This window comes from Anopheles stephensi, chromosome 2, assembly GCF_013141755.1.
Source record: "Anopheles stephensi strain Indian chromosome 2, UCI_ANSTEP_V1.0, whole genome shotgun sequence".
Taxonomy (NCBI): domain Eukaryota; kingdom Metazoa; phylum Arthropoda; class Insecta; order Diptera; family Culicidae; genus Anopheles; species Anopheles stephensi.
In genome coordinates, this window is record NC_050202.1 from 16,408,883 (window position 1) to 16,426,098 (window position 17,216).

Here is a 17,216-nt window from a genome sequence, read left to right on the forward strand (position 1 = left end):
CTTCAGCCATTCTCTCCCGAACGTCTGCGAATGGACCAAAACAAATGTCTATTAGTGCACGTTACTAAGTCAATCATTACTATGAAAACATTGTTCCTTGAAGAAAATTTCAAGATCCGGGAGACCCTTTCCCCTTTCTTTTCGTCGTCCCAGTTTTCCACCATCTTTTTCTATCCTCAAAATCCGAAACCGACATGCCAACGGCGAGCATAAATATTGCCCGCACGAGGCCACTCTCTGCCGCACCGAACCTCATATTCTCACCAGGGGAGGAAATAAAAAATCATTTGCTGCTACCTCAACATCATCATCCATTGGCACATTCCTGCGATATGACGTGTTGAAAGTTATAACGTCAATAAACACAGCCACATTCCGCCCGGTGGCCCGTTCGCCGACCAGCAACGCCACCGTCGTACGTGCACGGTGAGTTCTTGCTTCTTCTTTTTTTCTTGGCGTGTTGTGTTCAGAAATTCGACCAACTCGTATCATCGTTGCAGTTGAGACCGGTGGTTTAATGTATTTTTAAAGGTTATCTCTTCAAGGTTTGGTTTCTACCAAAAAACCAGCGCTCTGATTCAAACTCTTCCACTGTTTATTTCATTCGAGTTATTGTTGAATTTCAAGTTGATGGCCTATTTCTAGCAAGTGAAAGTTTATTCTTCACTGCAGAAACCACCAATGCGTTCCGATGCACTTGCCTCGTTCAATGCAATTGTTTTTATTACGCATTAAGGAAATAAAAGAAATTGCGATCACGTGAAGAAAACCATGAACTCTAGCGACTGACTGAGGACGACGGCACTTGATGGCCAACCAAAACACCGGATGGATGGATTTAAAGTAAATATTGAATGCAGCATAACGAAGAAGCATGACAATACCACATCGTTTGATCGTCGATACGATCGGTTAAAGATCACGCTAAGGTTCTTCAATTCGTCTTGGTTAACTACGCTAAGGAAGGAGGTACAACAATGCTGATTTTGCATAATTTTAATGAAAATAAGCAGGCCGTTGAGCAGCCAATGGATTTTCGAGTAAAGAAAGCTGAGTTTATCTGTGATAAAAATGGGTTCAGTGTCATGGAGGATTATTTAGAGTCGATTTTTCTTTATGACTGTAAAAACTGAAAATTTTGGACCTATAGAAACCAAAAAAATAGAATTCTTCAAATTTTTAATTTTGTTAATAGTCTTACTTTATTGTATTAAAAGATTTGGCTATATTTTCATGATAATAATAATAAAATACTCAGAATCAAATGCTTAGTCAATCCAAGGAGAGGAACTTTTTTTTCTAAATGTAATTATTATTATTTATTTATTATGACGGTCCGATGCCGTATTGTCACCACCGCATGTGGTGACTGTGAATTACATTCACGCAAAAAACAATTAACAAAATTAACTAGGCATTTCCTTCTAGTTATTTGCCATATCCCGGGCATGCTCGGTTGTGACGGAAGATGGGTGGTTGTTGTCCATTTCTATTGGGTGGGTGTGTGTGTGTTGTAGGTTTTTTGGTCCGGTTCTATTGCTGTGGCTATGGATTCGATGGGGGTTGGTTCGCTCCGGTTGACTATTGAAGTGTGTGATGTGGGTCTGGACTGAAACAAACAAGCACAGTTATTTGGACAGTACAAACATGAATTTTTCTGCGTGCAATGTTCTCCAAGTAGCCCAGCCATGACACAGCCTATGATCGACCAAGTCAAGATCGGACTCAAAAGCGATCGGAGGATTCCATCTCGCAACAGCTGGAGTGATTCCACTGTTTACGAGGCTGTACCCGCCGACCACTCCCGAGCCCAGCGCCAACACAGGTGGACCCGCCGTATCAAAGCTGGGCTAACTTGCAGCACACTGCTACAAACGAAAAAGCCTGCCTCCTTTTACGGCAGTATGGACATCGCCCTCGAATTATATAGCCCCGTCAACGCAATACCCGTTGCACTACATAAAACACTTACCACAAAGACAACACAACATATAACAAAAGGAGTGGCGGATGTGGATTGGAAGGATAATAGGGATGCGGGATCAAAGGATAAGGCCGTTGTCTCTGGCGAATTGGTAGATGAGCCTCATGTATGCGAGGTCTCTGGTCGCCAGCACTTCTCTAATTTCTATGCCCGGTCGTCTGCCGATGCTCTCGACTGCGCCCAACAAGGAGGGTCTTGCGGTTTCAAACTCCACGCAGGACCACAGAAGGTGATCCACATCGTGAAATCCGTCACCGCAGCCACACACCTTCGTCTGAGCCAGAGTTATACGCTGCAGATGAGCGTTCAACGCGAAATGATTCGACATAAGTCGAGACATCATGCGTATGAACGCCCGGTCTACAGAGAGCCCACCGAACCAAGGCCGCAGGGACACTTGCGGAGAGATCGAGGAAAGGAATCGCCCGAGATCATCTGCCTCCCACATGCTCTGCCAGCGAGACAGGAAAAGTTGCTGTGGTAGGCGAAGAAACTCTCGGGCCGAGATCGGACGGTCGTAAAATGCGCCTTGTTGGACGCCTGTTTTGGCCAGTGAGTCTGCCTTCTCGTTGCCGGGAATTCCACAATGAGAAGGTACCCAAATTAGCGAAATCCTGAACGCCTTGTCCAACATGGAGCCAAGCAATTCTATGATTTTAATGACCAGGAAATCCTGACTCTTAACAGCCTTCGGGGATCTTAGTGCTTCGATAGCGCTAAGGCTATCTGTGAAGATGAAGTACTGATCCGAAGGTCTCGCTGCTATAATCAATAGTGCGTACAAGATTGCGGCTAGTTCTGCGGTGTAGACACTACACGGCTCCCGCAATTTGAAAAATGCTTCGGCGGACTCACTAAAAACGCCGAAGCCTTCTAAATGTAATCTTTAAATAAATTTTACAAAACGAAATCCTAAGTCGATTCGTTTAACATTGGGACTAAAGTTGCATTTTTACGATTTTAAAAAATTAGGTGCTCTTATTCTATTGTCCATCACTGTACATATCACCATGAGTCGTATATTTCTGAGTTTGAAGACAATGTTAAATATTATTAAAATATGTTAATATACTCCTCACAGAATATAATTCAGACTATATTACTTTCAACAATTATGGGTAAAATTGGTAAAAGAATTAATTTTTCCAGCTTTAAATTTTAGAGTTTTAAAGCCACAACATTCAAGGCTTAAAGATCCCTCTGCGACAGGTATATCGGACCACACACTTAGCATGGTACTATGAAGACATCCAGACCTTTTCACTAGAGGTCTGAAAATAGCATTAATGCATCGTTCCTAATACGTCGCTTCCAAGGGCCTCAAATCAAAGCCTGTAGAAATTGAAGAATGCTCTAAGGTAACTTAGGCGCCTCGATTCGATAAGGCGACTTTATCTAGGCAGTTCGAATCTATCTTGGGGGATGGGATTTGAACCCCGGTCCTACCGTATGGCGACCGGTGCCGTCCTCGTTTCCTCCGCTGAGTCGTCCGTTGATGCTTTTTATCTATTTGGTTGAAGTATATGGTATTTTTGTTTCAGGAAATGGCTTGGCTACATTGTTGCTTCCGACAATTAATATTAATAGAAAACATCAACGCAAGAAACCAAATAACTACAAAAACTATTTAAAATAAAGTTAAGCTTAATCAATTAATTACAACAATGATAAGCCAAATGTACATCTTATCAACATCTTCTAATGAATCTTATGTCATACCTGCTGCTTCTTCCCCATTAATCAACATCAATTTAAACCACCAACGGAATTGACCATCGTACCACTCCCAACCCTCTACTCCTACACATCCAAAAATCTGAAGCCAAAAACTGATCTTCACCTTGAAGCGCCGTTCAATGAGTGGCAAAATTCGTCACTCATTCAGAATTAGAGCAGTCAGAAGCGAGAGAGAGAGAGAAGAAACACCGCGCGGATCTTCTACGCATTGTTATAAATGCGTATGCTTCGGAGGCAGCAGCAGCAGCAGAAATTTAATCTGCTTACACATACTACCAGCCCTCCATTCCATGCTCCCCCGTACCCACCTGGAAGCCTTATAAGTGAGGCGTAACATAACCGATCATAAAAAAGGCAACGATTTGCACACACACACACAACAAACAAAAGCACGCCTCCGGAGCATAACCTCCCAGAGCGATAGTGAGAGCTTGACTGAGACAAATGGGTGTGTGTGTTTGAATTAAACATTAAAAAAGGCGAATAAAACTAACAAATCTTTCACAGTGACAGTGGAACATAACCTCAGAACAGAATGATCATGTTACATGCTGACGGCTATGTTGACGGATCATTCCAGTGAGCAATACCAATTCTCCAGCGTTCACATTCATTTCGCGAACAGCACCGGCAACTAGCAATCGACCTGGATTCGATGCTCCAGCAGCAGTAGCGCGCGCTCGCACACATTTAGTACGAGCCGCGCACTAACCCGTGCTAGGTGTCCGTCCGTCCGTCCGTGCTCGGTGTGGTGCGTCATCTCTGCTCGGGGCCTTTAACACTTGAGGCAGCTTGAGGCAGCAAACCGTAACGCCCGTTTGCCAGTGTAGTTAGTGAGACCTGGACCGGTTTTCATTACCAACCAGTGACAAGCGGTGACATTCGAAGCCACCCGTCATGATCTTCCCCAGCGCGGATGTCGTCCAGAGCTACCTCTGGCTGGTGCTGCTCTGTGCCGTGCTCTATCTGCTGTGGTTCGTAACGACTACCGGAACACGATACTGGCAGTGCGTCCGGGTGCCATACATCGAGGGACGTCCACTGGTCGGCAACTTCTTCGAGGCGGTGCTGATGCGAAAATCAATGTTCGACCTGATGGACGAGCTGTACGTGCACGAGCGCGTCCGGGACAGTGCACTGTTCGGTATCAGCAAGCTGATCACTCCCACCCTGGTGCTGCGCGATCCGGAGCTCATCAAACAAGTGCTCATTAAAGATGCAGCATTCTTTTGCAATCGGTAAGATGGGGGGGGAAGACGTGGACGGCGTGGACGGGTGTGGAACTGTGATCGATTCCGGGTTAATTGCAGCGCGATGAGTACCGATCCACATGGTGATCCGATCGGGTACTACAACTTGCTGATGATTAAAAATCCAGCTTGGAAGCAGCTGCGGTCCTACCTAACGCCGTCGCTTAGCCTGAGCAAAATCAAACAGATGTACCGGCTGCTCGATCAGGTAAGCTCGTGAGGGTGCAAGAGAGGGTGGTGGTTATTGATTTCTGACAACGTTGCTATAATCGTAGATTGAATTAGTGCTATACGAAACGTGATTTGGTTTAAAATAGGCAATGGAGACACCTGGTGTTTTGTAACTTCCACACCAACATAACCAACTAGGGCAACTAACTTAGCAAAAAAAGCCTTATTTTTGGTACAGCTTGGATTTGCCTAGTCAAAAAAGTTCATGTTGATGATCATTATAATACTTAGACTATCATGAAATTGGGGAAAATGGATGATTTCGTCAATACACCAATCGAATATATGAGGTCCGTTGGGAGATCTTCACACGGCTGGACTATCCAGGGTTCAAATCCCATCTGGGTCGTTCTCCCAAAGTAAGGACTGACTATCCAACTATGTGGTAGGCCGCCGTGACCTGTCGAGGTAGTATATATGCTTGACTGGATTATTTTCTAACTCTTTCCTAGACTCTATGACCTCCTTAATTTTATTTCACTCAATATTGGGCGTTCTAGATATGGAGTCATCTTTGGAAGTCCTGTGCATTGTTAGATCTTACGCCCTCCACATGGCACCACATATGGCATAGTCTCTAAGAATTTTGCCTTGGGATAAGATTAGACGCAGAAGTATCTTGCTTACGAATTCTTGAAGGAAAAAGAGGACTTGGAGCAGCAACTTGGACGAGTTATGTCATATGTGGTTTGTAGTTTTCGTATGGCTCGGCACATTGGTGGGTCAAGATATTTGGAGGCCCCTCTAATTGTGATATTGAACAACATGATTTCCCTCGCCGAAGAGGCCCCCCTAATCGACGAGGCCCCGAGCGGCTACTTCCGCCCCTAGGTTGCATGTTCTTTCATGATACACTATAGAAGTGGGCAGAGCTCCTGAATGTATTTAGAACACAGATCAAGCTCAACACCGATAATTCAGTCTTCTTTAATGTGATTTTTCCCTTAGCTGTAAAGTCAGCTCTGCGTCATGCTTATGCTCATGATCACGCGCCATGTTCATTAAAGAAACATAGGTTAAGACAAGATGGTAAAGACTGCGAAGAGTATTATGGTTTACAGCATGTTAATGGTTACTTGTAGTTATCAGGCGCGTTCACGGTTTAGCGCCGTCGTCTGCCAATCCATTATCCCGGCCGTTCTGATGGACGCATCAACGCCATCGCTCCATCTCAATTTGGACTTACCACGCCTCCGCTGTCCGTGTGGACGGCCTAAAATGACTTTACGGGCTGTGCAGTTCTTAGAGCAAGTTATTATAATGGCTCTTCCATTGTCCTTCCACACATACGGGGCCAAAAATCCTTCAGAGCATCTTCCTCTCGAACGCGGCTAAGAGAGCTTTGTCAGTTATGGACAGAGTCCATGTCTCAGAAGCGTATGTGAGTACTGGGACTACAAATGTTCTCTACAGTCCCAGCTTCGTCCGTCGCGACTGGTATTTAAACTGGAGAAGTTTCCTCGCCAATCGCCTTTCAAAACCGTTGAATAGTTCGCATAGAGCTTCAATCCAAACTGTGATTCATCCATCACGCATCACGAATTGAAGTGATTAAAGTTCAATCCGTAGCACTGTAGTAGCAGCAGCAGCAGCTGGGAAAGGCAGGCAATTAAAACCCAAACAAGGTGAATCCGGTCATGTCGTCAACGGTGGATTAGATTGGAGCACCGATAAGCCATTCAACAATCAGGCCCCGATAACTTACCCCCGATGTACTTGAATGCACTAACGAGTTTCACAGCAGCAAAGACTTGGAACCTAATTGTCCTGTTAGAGTCACATGCATACAATGGAGCTGTCAGTGAATTTCGGGGCCACGGTTTAACGTTATCAGCCCAATCGACAATAATTCGTCACATATCTCGTTGTGGCGTTCCACCCTAATCGGTCCCAGCCGCTGCTTCAGAGTAAGGTCGATCAGTTCATTAGACAGGCCGGCCAGTGTCACGGTAATCATGCAGCTGGAAGTGGGCGATATCTTGTGGACGGTCGCCATACTGCTGACCGTTCTGGTCGGTTGGCGAAAGCACAACTACTGGAACAGGGTTGGCGTACCGTACATACCGGAGATCCCGGTGATCGGTAACTTTAGCACGATCTTCCTGCAGCGCCACTCGAACTTTGAGTATATCGAGCACATCTACCATCACGCCCGTACGCGGACGAGCGATTTTTTCGGCGTTAACATCTTCACCCGGCCGGCACTGGTGTTGCGCAGTCCGGAGCTCATCAAACGGTTAACATGTACCGATGCGAACCGGTTCATCAATCGGCAGATGTGTGCGGATCGATTTCACGACCTGGTCGGGTACTACAATCTGATCATGATCCGGGACCCGCTGTGGAAGCAGCTGCGTGGGTTGCTTTCACCGTCCGTTACGAGTGCGAAGTTGAAGCGCATGCAACCACTTATCGAGCAGGTGTCCCCAAACAGTGCTCTTTACACTCCATCACCGCGCGCTTCAGAATCTAATCAATCAGTGTCTGGCTATTTGCAGGTCGGTGCAGACATGGTGGCGTCACTCGACGCACTGCCAGCGGTACGGGGGAACGTTCGTGAGACGGAATTTAAAGAGCTGTGCGCCCGGTTCACCACCGACGTGATTGCGAGCACCTTCTTCGGCATGCAGGCCAACTGTCTGAAGGATGAGCATTCCGAGTTCCGGTACTATGGGCGGAAGATTTTTGACTATGGACCGGCCCGCGGTTTGACGATGGCATCGTTCTTCTTTATGCCCGAGCTGGTGCCCTACCTGCGCTTGAAGCTGTTCCCCCGCGACACGGAAGCATTTCTGAAGACCATCATCGAGCAGGAGATCGCTAGGCGTGAGCGGACGGGTGAAAGCCGGGGCGATTTCATCGATTCGATGATTGCGCTGAAAAACAATAATGCCACGCTTGGGGTGACGGAGAAGATACGTTAGTATTGGGCGAGTTTTGATCGCCGTTGGGACAGTTTAATTGAATTTCCTACTGATTCGCTTCCGTTGTAGCACTGAAAGGTGACATACTGGTGGCGCAGGCGGCAACCTTCTATATGGCCAGCTTCGAAACGACCTCTTCGGTGCTGTCGTTTGCTCTGTACGAGTTGACGAAGAATGTGAGTTACGGACAAAGCTTCCCGAATTTTTAAAGCTTCTTTTAGCAACTAATAATCCTCTTACTATTCCAGCCACAAATACAAGCTCAACTGAGGGAAGAAATTCGTCTAATTGTCCGTAAATATGGACAGGACATTCCCTACGAAGCGTATGCGAATGAGATGCCCTACCTAGGCATGGTCATTTCGGAAACGGCTCGCCTTTATCCCGTTTTGCCATTCATCGAGCGACAGTGTACACTGCCAGAGGGTAGTACGGGCTACAAGCTGGAACCGTTCCACGACTACGTTATCCCCAATCACATGCCAGTGTTGATTCCCATCTACGCAATCCATCGAGATCCAAAGGTAGGATACCACTGTCCTTTAGGAATTTTAAAATTCTAACCCCATCCATCGATCAGTATTTCCCCGACCCGGAACGGTTCAATCCGGAACGATTCGCGAAAGAGAACCTGGACCAAATACAACCCTGCACGTACATGCCGTTCGGCGTTGGACCACGCACCTGCCTCGGATCCCATTTCGGAACGTTGCAAATCAAGATAGCCCTCATGAAGCTGCTCTCCCACTATCGTATCGATCGATCGCCGTCCACGCCGGAACGGTTAACCTACCGCAAGAACGCTTTCACGCTGAACTCCAACGAAGGACTTTACGCCGACCTTGTCCAGGATGTTTTGAAATAGTGTGGGAATAAACCAGGTTGATGAAAAACAAATCTTCGCATCCGCAGGTTTCTATTTCTGTGCTATTAAAGCGTAACATCGTGGCGATACGACCGGTTCGAACAGTTTCACCAGAAAGCTACGTTCGTACCCACACTCCCGCAGGTACAGCAAGCGATCGAGCAGGATTAACGTTTCGATGACCGGTGCAAACTGTTGCCGTAACAGGTAGAACACTTTCAGCTGCTCCAGCTCCACCGCAAACCGGGCCTGCAGCTCCAACAAACACTCGTCCGCAATCGTTACACTTTCCGTCAGCCCTAACCGTCGGACGGATTTTCTTACGTACTCCACAAACCCGCCACACTTGAGCCGTCCGACCTGGTGCGATTTTTTCTCGCCACGCTCCAGAAACACTACCTGCAGCAGGGCGCGGTAGCCCAGCTTGTCGCTAGGATTTTCACGGTTCGCACACGCCCGTTCGATCGATTCGGCCGCCAGGTTGCGGGCGTTGCGTCCCAGGGCAAAGGATCGTTCCCGTAGGTAGCTGCTCATCGGGAACCCGTAGCCCGGATTGTCCGCCGCTTTGGTTGGGTTGTAAAACTCATCCACTACGAACTGTTCCTGCATCAGATGGTAACAGCAGCCAACGTTACAGATTCCCTCGATGGTAGGGTTTTCGTGGAAAAGGCGGAGACAGTTTGGGCCCAGGTTGCCGCACGTGTGCAAACCACACAGACAGAAAGTGCTGTGATTGCCGGTGGGAAAGTATTCGGCTGCCAGCTCGATCAGGTTCGTGTTGAAATCGATCAGCTGGGTGGCCGTTCGGTAGAGCGTGTTTAGGTTGTTTTCCCTCACTAGATTGGTGAAATGTTCGTCCTCTTCCAGGTTGGATTTGCGGACCGCTTTGGGAATTTTGTTCTGTAATATATTAATGTTAAATGTTAAGAATATGATATAATCAAAGCATAGAGATTGTGAACTCATTTACCTTAAGCCGCTCTAGGCGCTTTTCTGCATTGCTTGTATTCTCCTCGTTACAATCCACGCCAAGAACCTTGATTCCGTGCTCTAGGGCAATTCTCGACGACAGGTAGCCTTTCCCATCGCCCGCATCAATCACCAAAATATCTTCCAGCCTTGCTGCTGAGCCTGTGCCCGAAACCATAGCTGTGCAGAGCGAAGCCACGGCCGCAGCAGCTACCTCTACCTCGTGGCACTTTTTCACATTCATCAGTTCCGTCATTTTCAGCCTCGTGTCCTTCCGATGATTCGAAAGCGCTTCTTTAAATTCATCCAGCGTGAGTGCAGTATCTTGCACTTTGCTTCCACCCAGTCGATATTGGCGCGTGTTGTCGATGAATGCTTTTATGCTCGGATAACGACCATCGCTTTCGAACCCCGGTTCGAACTGACTCCAGAACAGTTCCTTTGCCTCCCGGTAATCGTCACCCGTTCGTAGCACCTGCTGTATCGGCTCCGGTACAAACCGCTTCCAGTGTTGCTCCGTGAGATAATCCACCATGTGGCAGTTGACGAATTCCATGTTCGGCGCTAGGAAGCGTACGATCGTATCCACCTGCTGCCTGATCCGTTCCATCGCGACCGGTTTAAAACGAAAGATCATTCGTTTTCGTATACTTGAAGGGGACTTTCAGCAGCGCACACAGGCGTCGAAATTTGTTCCGAATCTGTTGCAAACTGTGCAACAGCTCTACGCTCTGATCGTTCTCGTGTGGATACTTTTCAAGGGCAGTTAACAGTTCCTGCAAAATGGTGTATGCTTTCTCGTTGGATGTTGACTCCGGTTGGGATGCAATTGTCGTTACAATGCCGTGGTAAAAGCCAATTTCTTGTCCAATTTCTAATCCTGACCGGTAACCGTAGTCTTCTATCTCCTGGTTCGACACTTCGTACTGGCCGGCTTCGATTCCCTGGTGGAAGTGTTCATCGACGATACGTTCTTCGGTTAGAAAGATGTCCTCAAACACATCGTTTATATCAGTGCACTGTTCGTCCTGTTCGACACCGGTCAGATTATTTGCAGCGCTCGTCATTATTTCGACGGAATTTATTGTGGAAATCGCTCGCGGAAGCCTTGCGATATTGCATGCTGTTGCGAGCAGATGTAAACAAATCAATCGTAAACAGAGCTAACTGTCAAACAACTGAGCAAAGCATGGAAGAAAATGAGCGCAGCCATTCGATACTAAAATATCCTTAATTCCACTCAAAAATATTATCCAAAATTCTTTAATAAATGAAGCAATGAAAACTAACTATTTTAATATAATTATTAACAAAGGAAAACTAGTTTTAGAATCGAATAAAACAACCTTTACGCACTGTGCTACACCTGCGCTCAGCTTTGACAGCTGTGCTACGTTCCAGAAATTACGAACTGTCAAAATCGCTCCTACCCCCGTTTCCACCCAGTCGTTGTGTTTTCATCAGTGCGTGTTTTCCTTTTTCGCAAACCGCATCGAAAAATCGATCCCGCAATCCGAGTCTGTCGGCGACTGCAAATGTTTTGAGTTGGTGTGTAATTGGCGTGTAATAATCGCGCACACACAGGTGCATTCTCGTACGTACAAAACAAACCAGCCGCGTTCAATCGCACGCGTCGGGAGTTCTAATCTCAATCGAATACCGCTCAACCCGGCTGGTTGCTATCGAAAGTGATAAGACGAGTGCACGGTGGCCGTGATAGTGTTTGGGGGGTGGTGAAAAATTGATAAATTTTAGCTGACTCGTACACAGCCACATGCAATCAATCGGAGAAGGTGAAGCGAGCCTAGCGTTCCGACTCCTGAGTAGCGTGGTGCAATTTACATAAGACATTTTTCCTTCCGAGAGCGAACAATCCAAAGTCCACACCAGCCAAACCGATCCGAATCTACACACAAAAATGGCAAAATATTATGAAAGTGCTACCATCTACAACTACTCCTGGGACCAGGTCACGCAAGGCTTCTGGAACCGCTACCCAAACCCGTTCAGGTAAGCAGCGGCTGTGGCCACACAAACCTGTGTGTGGCATTTCATCACACATCAGCTCGATTTCGACAGTTCAAGAACAGGCCTCGGCGCGCTGGCTCTGTGAAACGGTCTCGGATGATGCTAGAGCAGAAGCGTCGCGGTCAAAAAATAGCTGCAATTTAGGTTGCGGCACTCATCACCATCGGTGACCGTAGCCAACTGCGATCCGCACACACAGCATGCTGTATGCTTTTCCGACACACAGCTTATTCTCTCGCTCTCTACCACCATCCCATTCCCATTATGTAATGCGTGTAGCCGCGCAACACATCAGCCGCGAGTTATTCGCTACATCATGTTTCCTTCCCATAGCTATGTGTATGTGTGTGTTTGCCGGTTCAACACGTTTTAATGTCCTCTCGTTTTGTTCTATTTTTATGCATCATCACCCACCGTGCTCCGACGATGATTCCTCCTGCGCCTTGCATGCAATGCCGGGACGCGTGATGCATCGCCACACATACGCACGCGACGCTGCAGCGCACACGTACTGTCGGAGGACACCGTCAGCCGGGAGGTGCGGAACGGTAAGCTGCACAGCAAGCGGCTCCTGACCAAGACAAACCACGTGCCGAAATGGGGGGAACGTTTCTTCAAGGCTAAGTCGGTGAATATTGTCGAGGAATCGGTGGTGGATCCCAACGAACGGACGCTTGTCACGTACACGCGGAACATTGGCTTCAACAAAATAATGGTAAGCGCCAACCGGAAACCTTAGCAGCATCTGCTTCTAAAGCCCATTCTTTTGTCTTCCAGAGCGTAGTGGAGAAGGTCGTATACAAATCGCTCCCGGACCAACCGGGCAAAACCATTGCCATCCGTTCGGCGTGGATCGATTCGTCCGTGTACGGGTTCGGCACCGCCATCCGTGCGTTCGGGTTGGATCGGTTTAAGAAAAATTGCGCCAAAACGGTGAACGGCTTCAACTACGTGCTGCAGCACATGTTCCCGAACAATCCGGTCGCGCTGGCAGCGGCCGCCGCCGCCGCCAAAGACTTCCAGGGTTCCAAGGCACAGAAGCTGCGCGAAGCGGCAAAGCATGCGTCCGACCACATGAAGGCACAGGCCGAACACCTGGTACAGAACCTGTCCGTCAAGGGCTAGGAAGGTGACGGAAAGGAGACACAGGCGGAGAACTGACTGGGGAGGCTCCTTTCGTACCCGTATTCTTTCCCCCTCGGTTCGGTTGTGCTACCGACCGGCCGCGGGGATAATAATTCCAGCTTTAGGGCGTTCTTGGGCGCGTTTGTTTTTGTGTGGCCACTCTGTCCTTTGTCCTGTCACACGGGTGTTACCCTCAAGCGAGCTGTGTTAGTGTGTAGTGTTAGCCGGATCACCCGATAGGATCAGTGGAATCCGAAATATATTCCCCGCACACTCTCTCTCTCTCCCCCCCTCCTTACTCGTTATCCTGCAGACTTAAGCAACAGCACAGGGCCATACAGCTTTGTTCCGCTTCTAGCAGTATTGTGTGTGTGTGTGGGGCCGTACAAAGAGCCGGCTGGTCCATGACGCGCTTTATGCCTACCACATCAATCCCGGATTGCTCCGCACGGGATATGTGTGGTTATTGATCATCATTCCACACTGATTGGTGAATGTGCTGTGCGGCATTCACGGTCGGTTCAGCTTGCAGAGTCTTTTTTTCTAAAGGGGAAATCGGTAGCACCATCATGTTAAGCGAATCCGCACGCGCAATACCTGTGCTGTCCGTTGTTGGCTGCTACTGCTTCAGGGTTATAGAGAAAGCAAAAGATAATAATATAGTAATAGTTGATTTGTCGCGCTGGTTTGAGGCAGAGCGAAGGCCATCGACGAGGGAAGAATGTTAACGAACCCGTACTGTTTTATTCGCAGGATGCGTGTGTCCGCGTGCAAAGATAGGTTAATTTGGGAAGGATAATAGTGGTATGATCGATCTAGAATATTCAATTGTACGCTACATTATAACGGAATAAATTTAATTAAAACTAATAATCTCGTGTCTGCGGTTGTTAGCCGTTGCAACACGTCCTTGTAACGTTGTAACATGCTCTTTACTCATCCAGTCATTCATCACCATTCGCTCGGCAGAAATCAAAAGTAGACCTCAGGTAGGTATCATCCCGAGGTATCTCGTATAGGATCTTTAGGCGTGCTGCCGATGTCCCGAACTGCGTCCAACAAGGAGGATCGAGCAGCCTCGATCTATGTCATGGTATCCGAGGCCACAGCCACATGCTTTGGAGTTGACCAGTCCCGTCCGCTGGAGATGCGCGCCCTATGCGGAATGGTTAGACCCAAGCCTCGACATCATTGAGGTGAGGTAGGATAAGCCTATCAAAAAGCGAATCCTTTCGAAGCGCCCTTTTTTAGTCTATTCGTCTGCCCTTTCATTGCCTGGAATACCGCAATGAGTGGACAAGCAAGCAAGATTGTTCACTGAAGGCTAATAATGTTGAACGGTACATACCATGGGATTTCGGTATCTCTTCCTGCTGTCCTCATCGGTGCACACAGTCTGTTCTCACGGCACGGAGTTTCCTGATTGTCCCGGCGATCGTTTGAAACTAACACCGGTCAATTATTAGCTACAAACAAGCAGACAACCGTTAAGCCGTGGATATGGTGGCTTGCAGCTTTGTCTTTTTATTTGAAAACTTCTCCTCGTACGTTCCTTACACTTTACGCTGCTGATAATCGCGGCGATTAATCATAATTAATTAAAAAAAAAAACACAACGATTGTCAAAAGTGACCTTACGAGCAAACTACTGCTTTTTGAAGCTCTTCAGAATCGGGTAGATGTTCTCGAACGCATCGTAGATCTCCTGCCGCACTTTGGCACCCGTTAGCACAACCTTACCGGACACGAAGATCAGCAGTACGATACGCGGTTTCACCATACGGTAGATGAGCCCGGGGAACAGTTCCGGCTCGTACGAGCTGAACCGTCCGTGCGTCAGCACCAGCCCTTCGAGCCGAATCGGAAACCGCACGTCACAGCTGCCGACCATGTTTTGTACTTTGAAGTCAAGGAATTTGGCCTGCAAAGGGAAACTGCAAGTTAGTCTAAAACCGAAACCGTTTCATTCTGCGGTACACACCGTAAAGCCCAGCTTCTGAATGATGCGAGCGTATTTGCGCGCTGCCAGCCGCGAATCGTCCTCACTTTTCGCCCCGGTGCACACCATCTTGCCGGAGGAGAAAATCAGTGCGGTGGTACGCGGTTCCCGAATGCGCATAATGACCGCGGCGAACCGTTTCGGATTGTACTCGGCGTTACGAGCGTGCAGGGCAATTTTCTTGAGATCGAGCTTGCAGCTTAAGTTCACCGTCGAGACGATGTTTTGTAGCTGTGGTAGGATGGCCGGTTCGCTCGGTGTCATCGGCGTCATCGGTGTGGCGGGGCCCATCGTCTGGTGGATATTTACACTGCCAATGTTTTCCGGATCCCGGACGCTGCCACCGCTGCCCTGTGTTTGGCTGGGCGTAGCAGCGGCCTTCGATTCCGTCATCGGTACCATCGGAGACATTAGACTTTGCTGTGAGGGCGAATTCAGTCGGCAATGTTAGTATTGAAATGAAGATGTATCAAACCGTATTTTCATGCTTACCGGTGTCTGTGGCTGGATCATGTTCTGTGGGGCGGAGAAGCTCGGAGCGTACGTGTGCATGCTCTTGCCGGACGACGAACCGATAGCCGGCATTGTGTAGTTGCTAGAGCTAAGGCCACCCATCGGTGTCATGTTCGGCATGGATTGCTGCTGCTGGTAGGCGTGCGGAAGAATCTGCTGGTCCTCTTCCGGCTGGTGCAGCGGCGTACCGATGCTCGGGATCGAAAATCCCGGACTGGGCAGCATCTGATCCATGTTTGTGGTTGGTTTAGTACAGCGGCAAACGGTAATAATACCAGTGCACCGTTCACGCTATCGTCACTGCACTTTCCTTGGATCGTGTTCTTCACGGCACAATGTTTTGTAGCGTGTATTAACGTAAAATGCAATAGATACACTACTAAAAATATTAAAATATTGTTGCAAGCACTTTCCGCTGCCAAATTGCGTCTGTGCGTCCAATTGTTTTCCAGCCAAACACAGTTGACAGTTGTGCCGTAGAACAGTATGACAGCAAAAGTGTATGCCAGTTTTGCGAGCCTGCACAGTGGGCGTGGACAGTGCAATTGTTGGAAATTATTCAAATTTCGAACGTTTCAAACAAGTAAAATTATATCACGTTGATTTAAAGTGAAATTTAAATAGAAATGTTCTTAAAAATCGATGAGATGTTGTTATTATAATTTTTGACACCAGAGAGCTGATAAATATAATAAAAATAAAATTTGCATTTAAACAATAACGTAATTGTGAAATCCGTTACGGGCCGCTCACTTATATTAGTTGCTGGAAACAACACTTTCAAAATACTTTTATTAAACATGACCAGATCTTTAGATTAAAACTATGAATAAACAAACCAACCAAACGGATTGGACAAGCATCCTTTCTTCACATCGTGAGCTCCATCTATTGTATCTATTGTAAGGTGTATGTTTGACCACCTTCAGGATATCTGCACCACCGAAAAACATTCATTCCGAGTCAAGCTCAATCAGAGTCGGGCCCCACCGGAAAGCACGAACGTTGTCTTCGTCGCATTGGTCCTCAATCCAATCCTAAGAGATTTGGACGGTCACAGCTATCGATCCACCAAGCCTGAAGGAACTGGGAGGAACTGGAGGCATTCTTTATCTTTCTAAAACCATAAATAGTACCAGCAGCAACCATCCGAAAAATCCTTTCTCGCATAAGAACTTACCGTTGTACAACCCTTAAAAATTAATATAAATAAAATTCTAAAATACCATACATAGTGTTCACCAAAGAAAAAACTTTACTCCCAAGGATAAACACACAAAGGAAAGTACAGTTTTATCAAATAAACATGACAATAGACAATTTACAATAAAATAGAAACAACTTGTTTGCACGTTTGTCTTGTCTACCTTTGTTCTTCTTGTCTGTCTGGTACAACACTGTCGTTACTTAAAGGACCAACAAACATGCCGCTTTCTATCTTGATCTGGTGTGTCTGGTTTTTACTTAGAAAATATAAATCTTTTTTTAAATATTAATTAATAGCATAAGAGAAACGGACACCGGGAGTTGGTTTTTTGTATTGTGAATTCAATTTTCCATATTTTTTTCTCCTTCTCTCTGTTTCTCTCGG

General features: G+C 47.2%; 4 protein-coding genes across 5 annotated transcripts; 2 read left to right on the forward strand and 2 right to left on the reverse strand.

Annotated features, from left to right (window-relative positions):
- Positions 1 to 4,334: 4,334 nt before the first annotated feature.
- Positions 4,335 to 9,023, forward strand: LOC118504899 (probable cytochrome P450 6g2). 2 transcript variants are annotated; one of them, XM_036039964.1, is made up of 6 exons: positions 4,335 to 4,959; positions 5,032 to 5,179; positions 7,701 to 8,121; positions 8,196 to 8,302; positions 8,375 to 8,650; positions 8,707 to 9,023. In XM_036039964.1, the coding sequence occupies exons 1-6, from the start codon at positions 4,619 to 4,621 to the stop codon at positions 8,989 to 8,991; spliced, it is 1,578 nt and encodes a 525-aa protein (XP_035895857.1). In that variant the 5' UTR covers positions 4,335 to 4,618; the 3' UTR covers positions 8,992 to 9,023. The 2 variants fall into 2 exon arrangements, with proteins under 2 accessions (XP_035895857.1, XP_035895858.1); XM_036039965.1 differs by lacking the exons at positions 4,335 to 4,959; positions 5,032 to 5,179 and adding an exon at positions 6,819 to 7,622.
- Positions 9,009 to 11,129, reverse strand: LOC118504900 (methyltransferase-like protein 25). Its single transcript, XM_036039966.1, has 2 exons — positions 9,962 to 11,129; positions 9,009 to 9,891 (listed from the first exon to the last, which is right to left on the reverse strand). The coding sequence occupies exons 1-2, from the start codon at positions 10,595 to 10,597 to the stop codon at positions 9,043 to 9,045; spliced, it is 1,485 nt and encodes a 494-aa protein (XP_035895859.1). The 5' UTR covers positions 10,598 to 11,129; the 3' UTR covers positions 9,009 to 9,042.
- Positions 11,130 to 11,373: 244 nt separating this feature from the next.
- On the forward strand, positions 11,374 to 13,986 carry LOC118507191 (protein preli-like). Its single transcript, XM_036045264.1, has 3 exons — positions 11,374 to 11,970; positions 12,490 to 12,703; positions 12,766 to 13,986. Exons 1-3 carry the CDS (start codon positions 11,879 to 11,881, stop codon positions 13,111 to 13,113), a joined length of 654 nt encoding a protein of 217 aa, XP_035901157.1. The 5' UTR covers positions 11,374 to 11,878; the 3' UTR covers positions 13,114 to 13,986.
- A 586-nt stretch (positions 13,987 to 14,572) lies between these two features.
- On the reverse strand, positions 14,573 to 16,129 carry LOC118507190 (TATA-box-binding protein 2). The gene is made up of 3 exons (XM_036045263.1): positions 15,605 to 16,129; positions 15,095 to 15,532; positions 14,573 to 15,034 (listed from the first exon to the last, which is right to left on the reverse strand). The coding sequence occupies exons 1-3, from the start codon at positions 15,857 to 15,859 to the stop codon at positions 14,759 to 14,761; spliced, it is 969 nt and encodes a 322-aa protein (XP_035901156.1). The 5' UTR covers positions 15,860 to 16,129; the 3' UTR covers positions 14,573 to 14,758.
- Between the last annotated feature and the right edge of the window lie 1,087 nt (positions 16,130 to 17,216).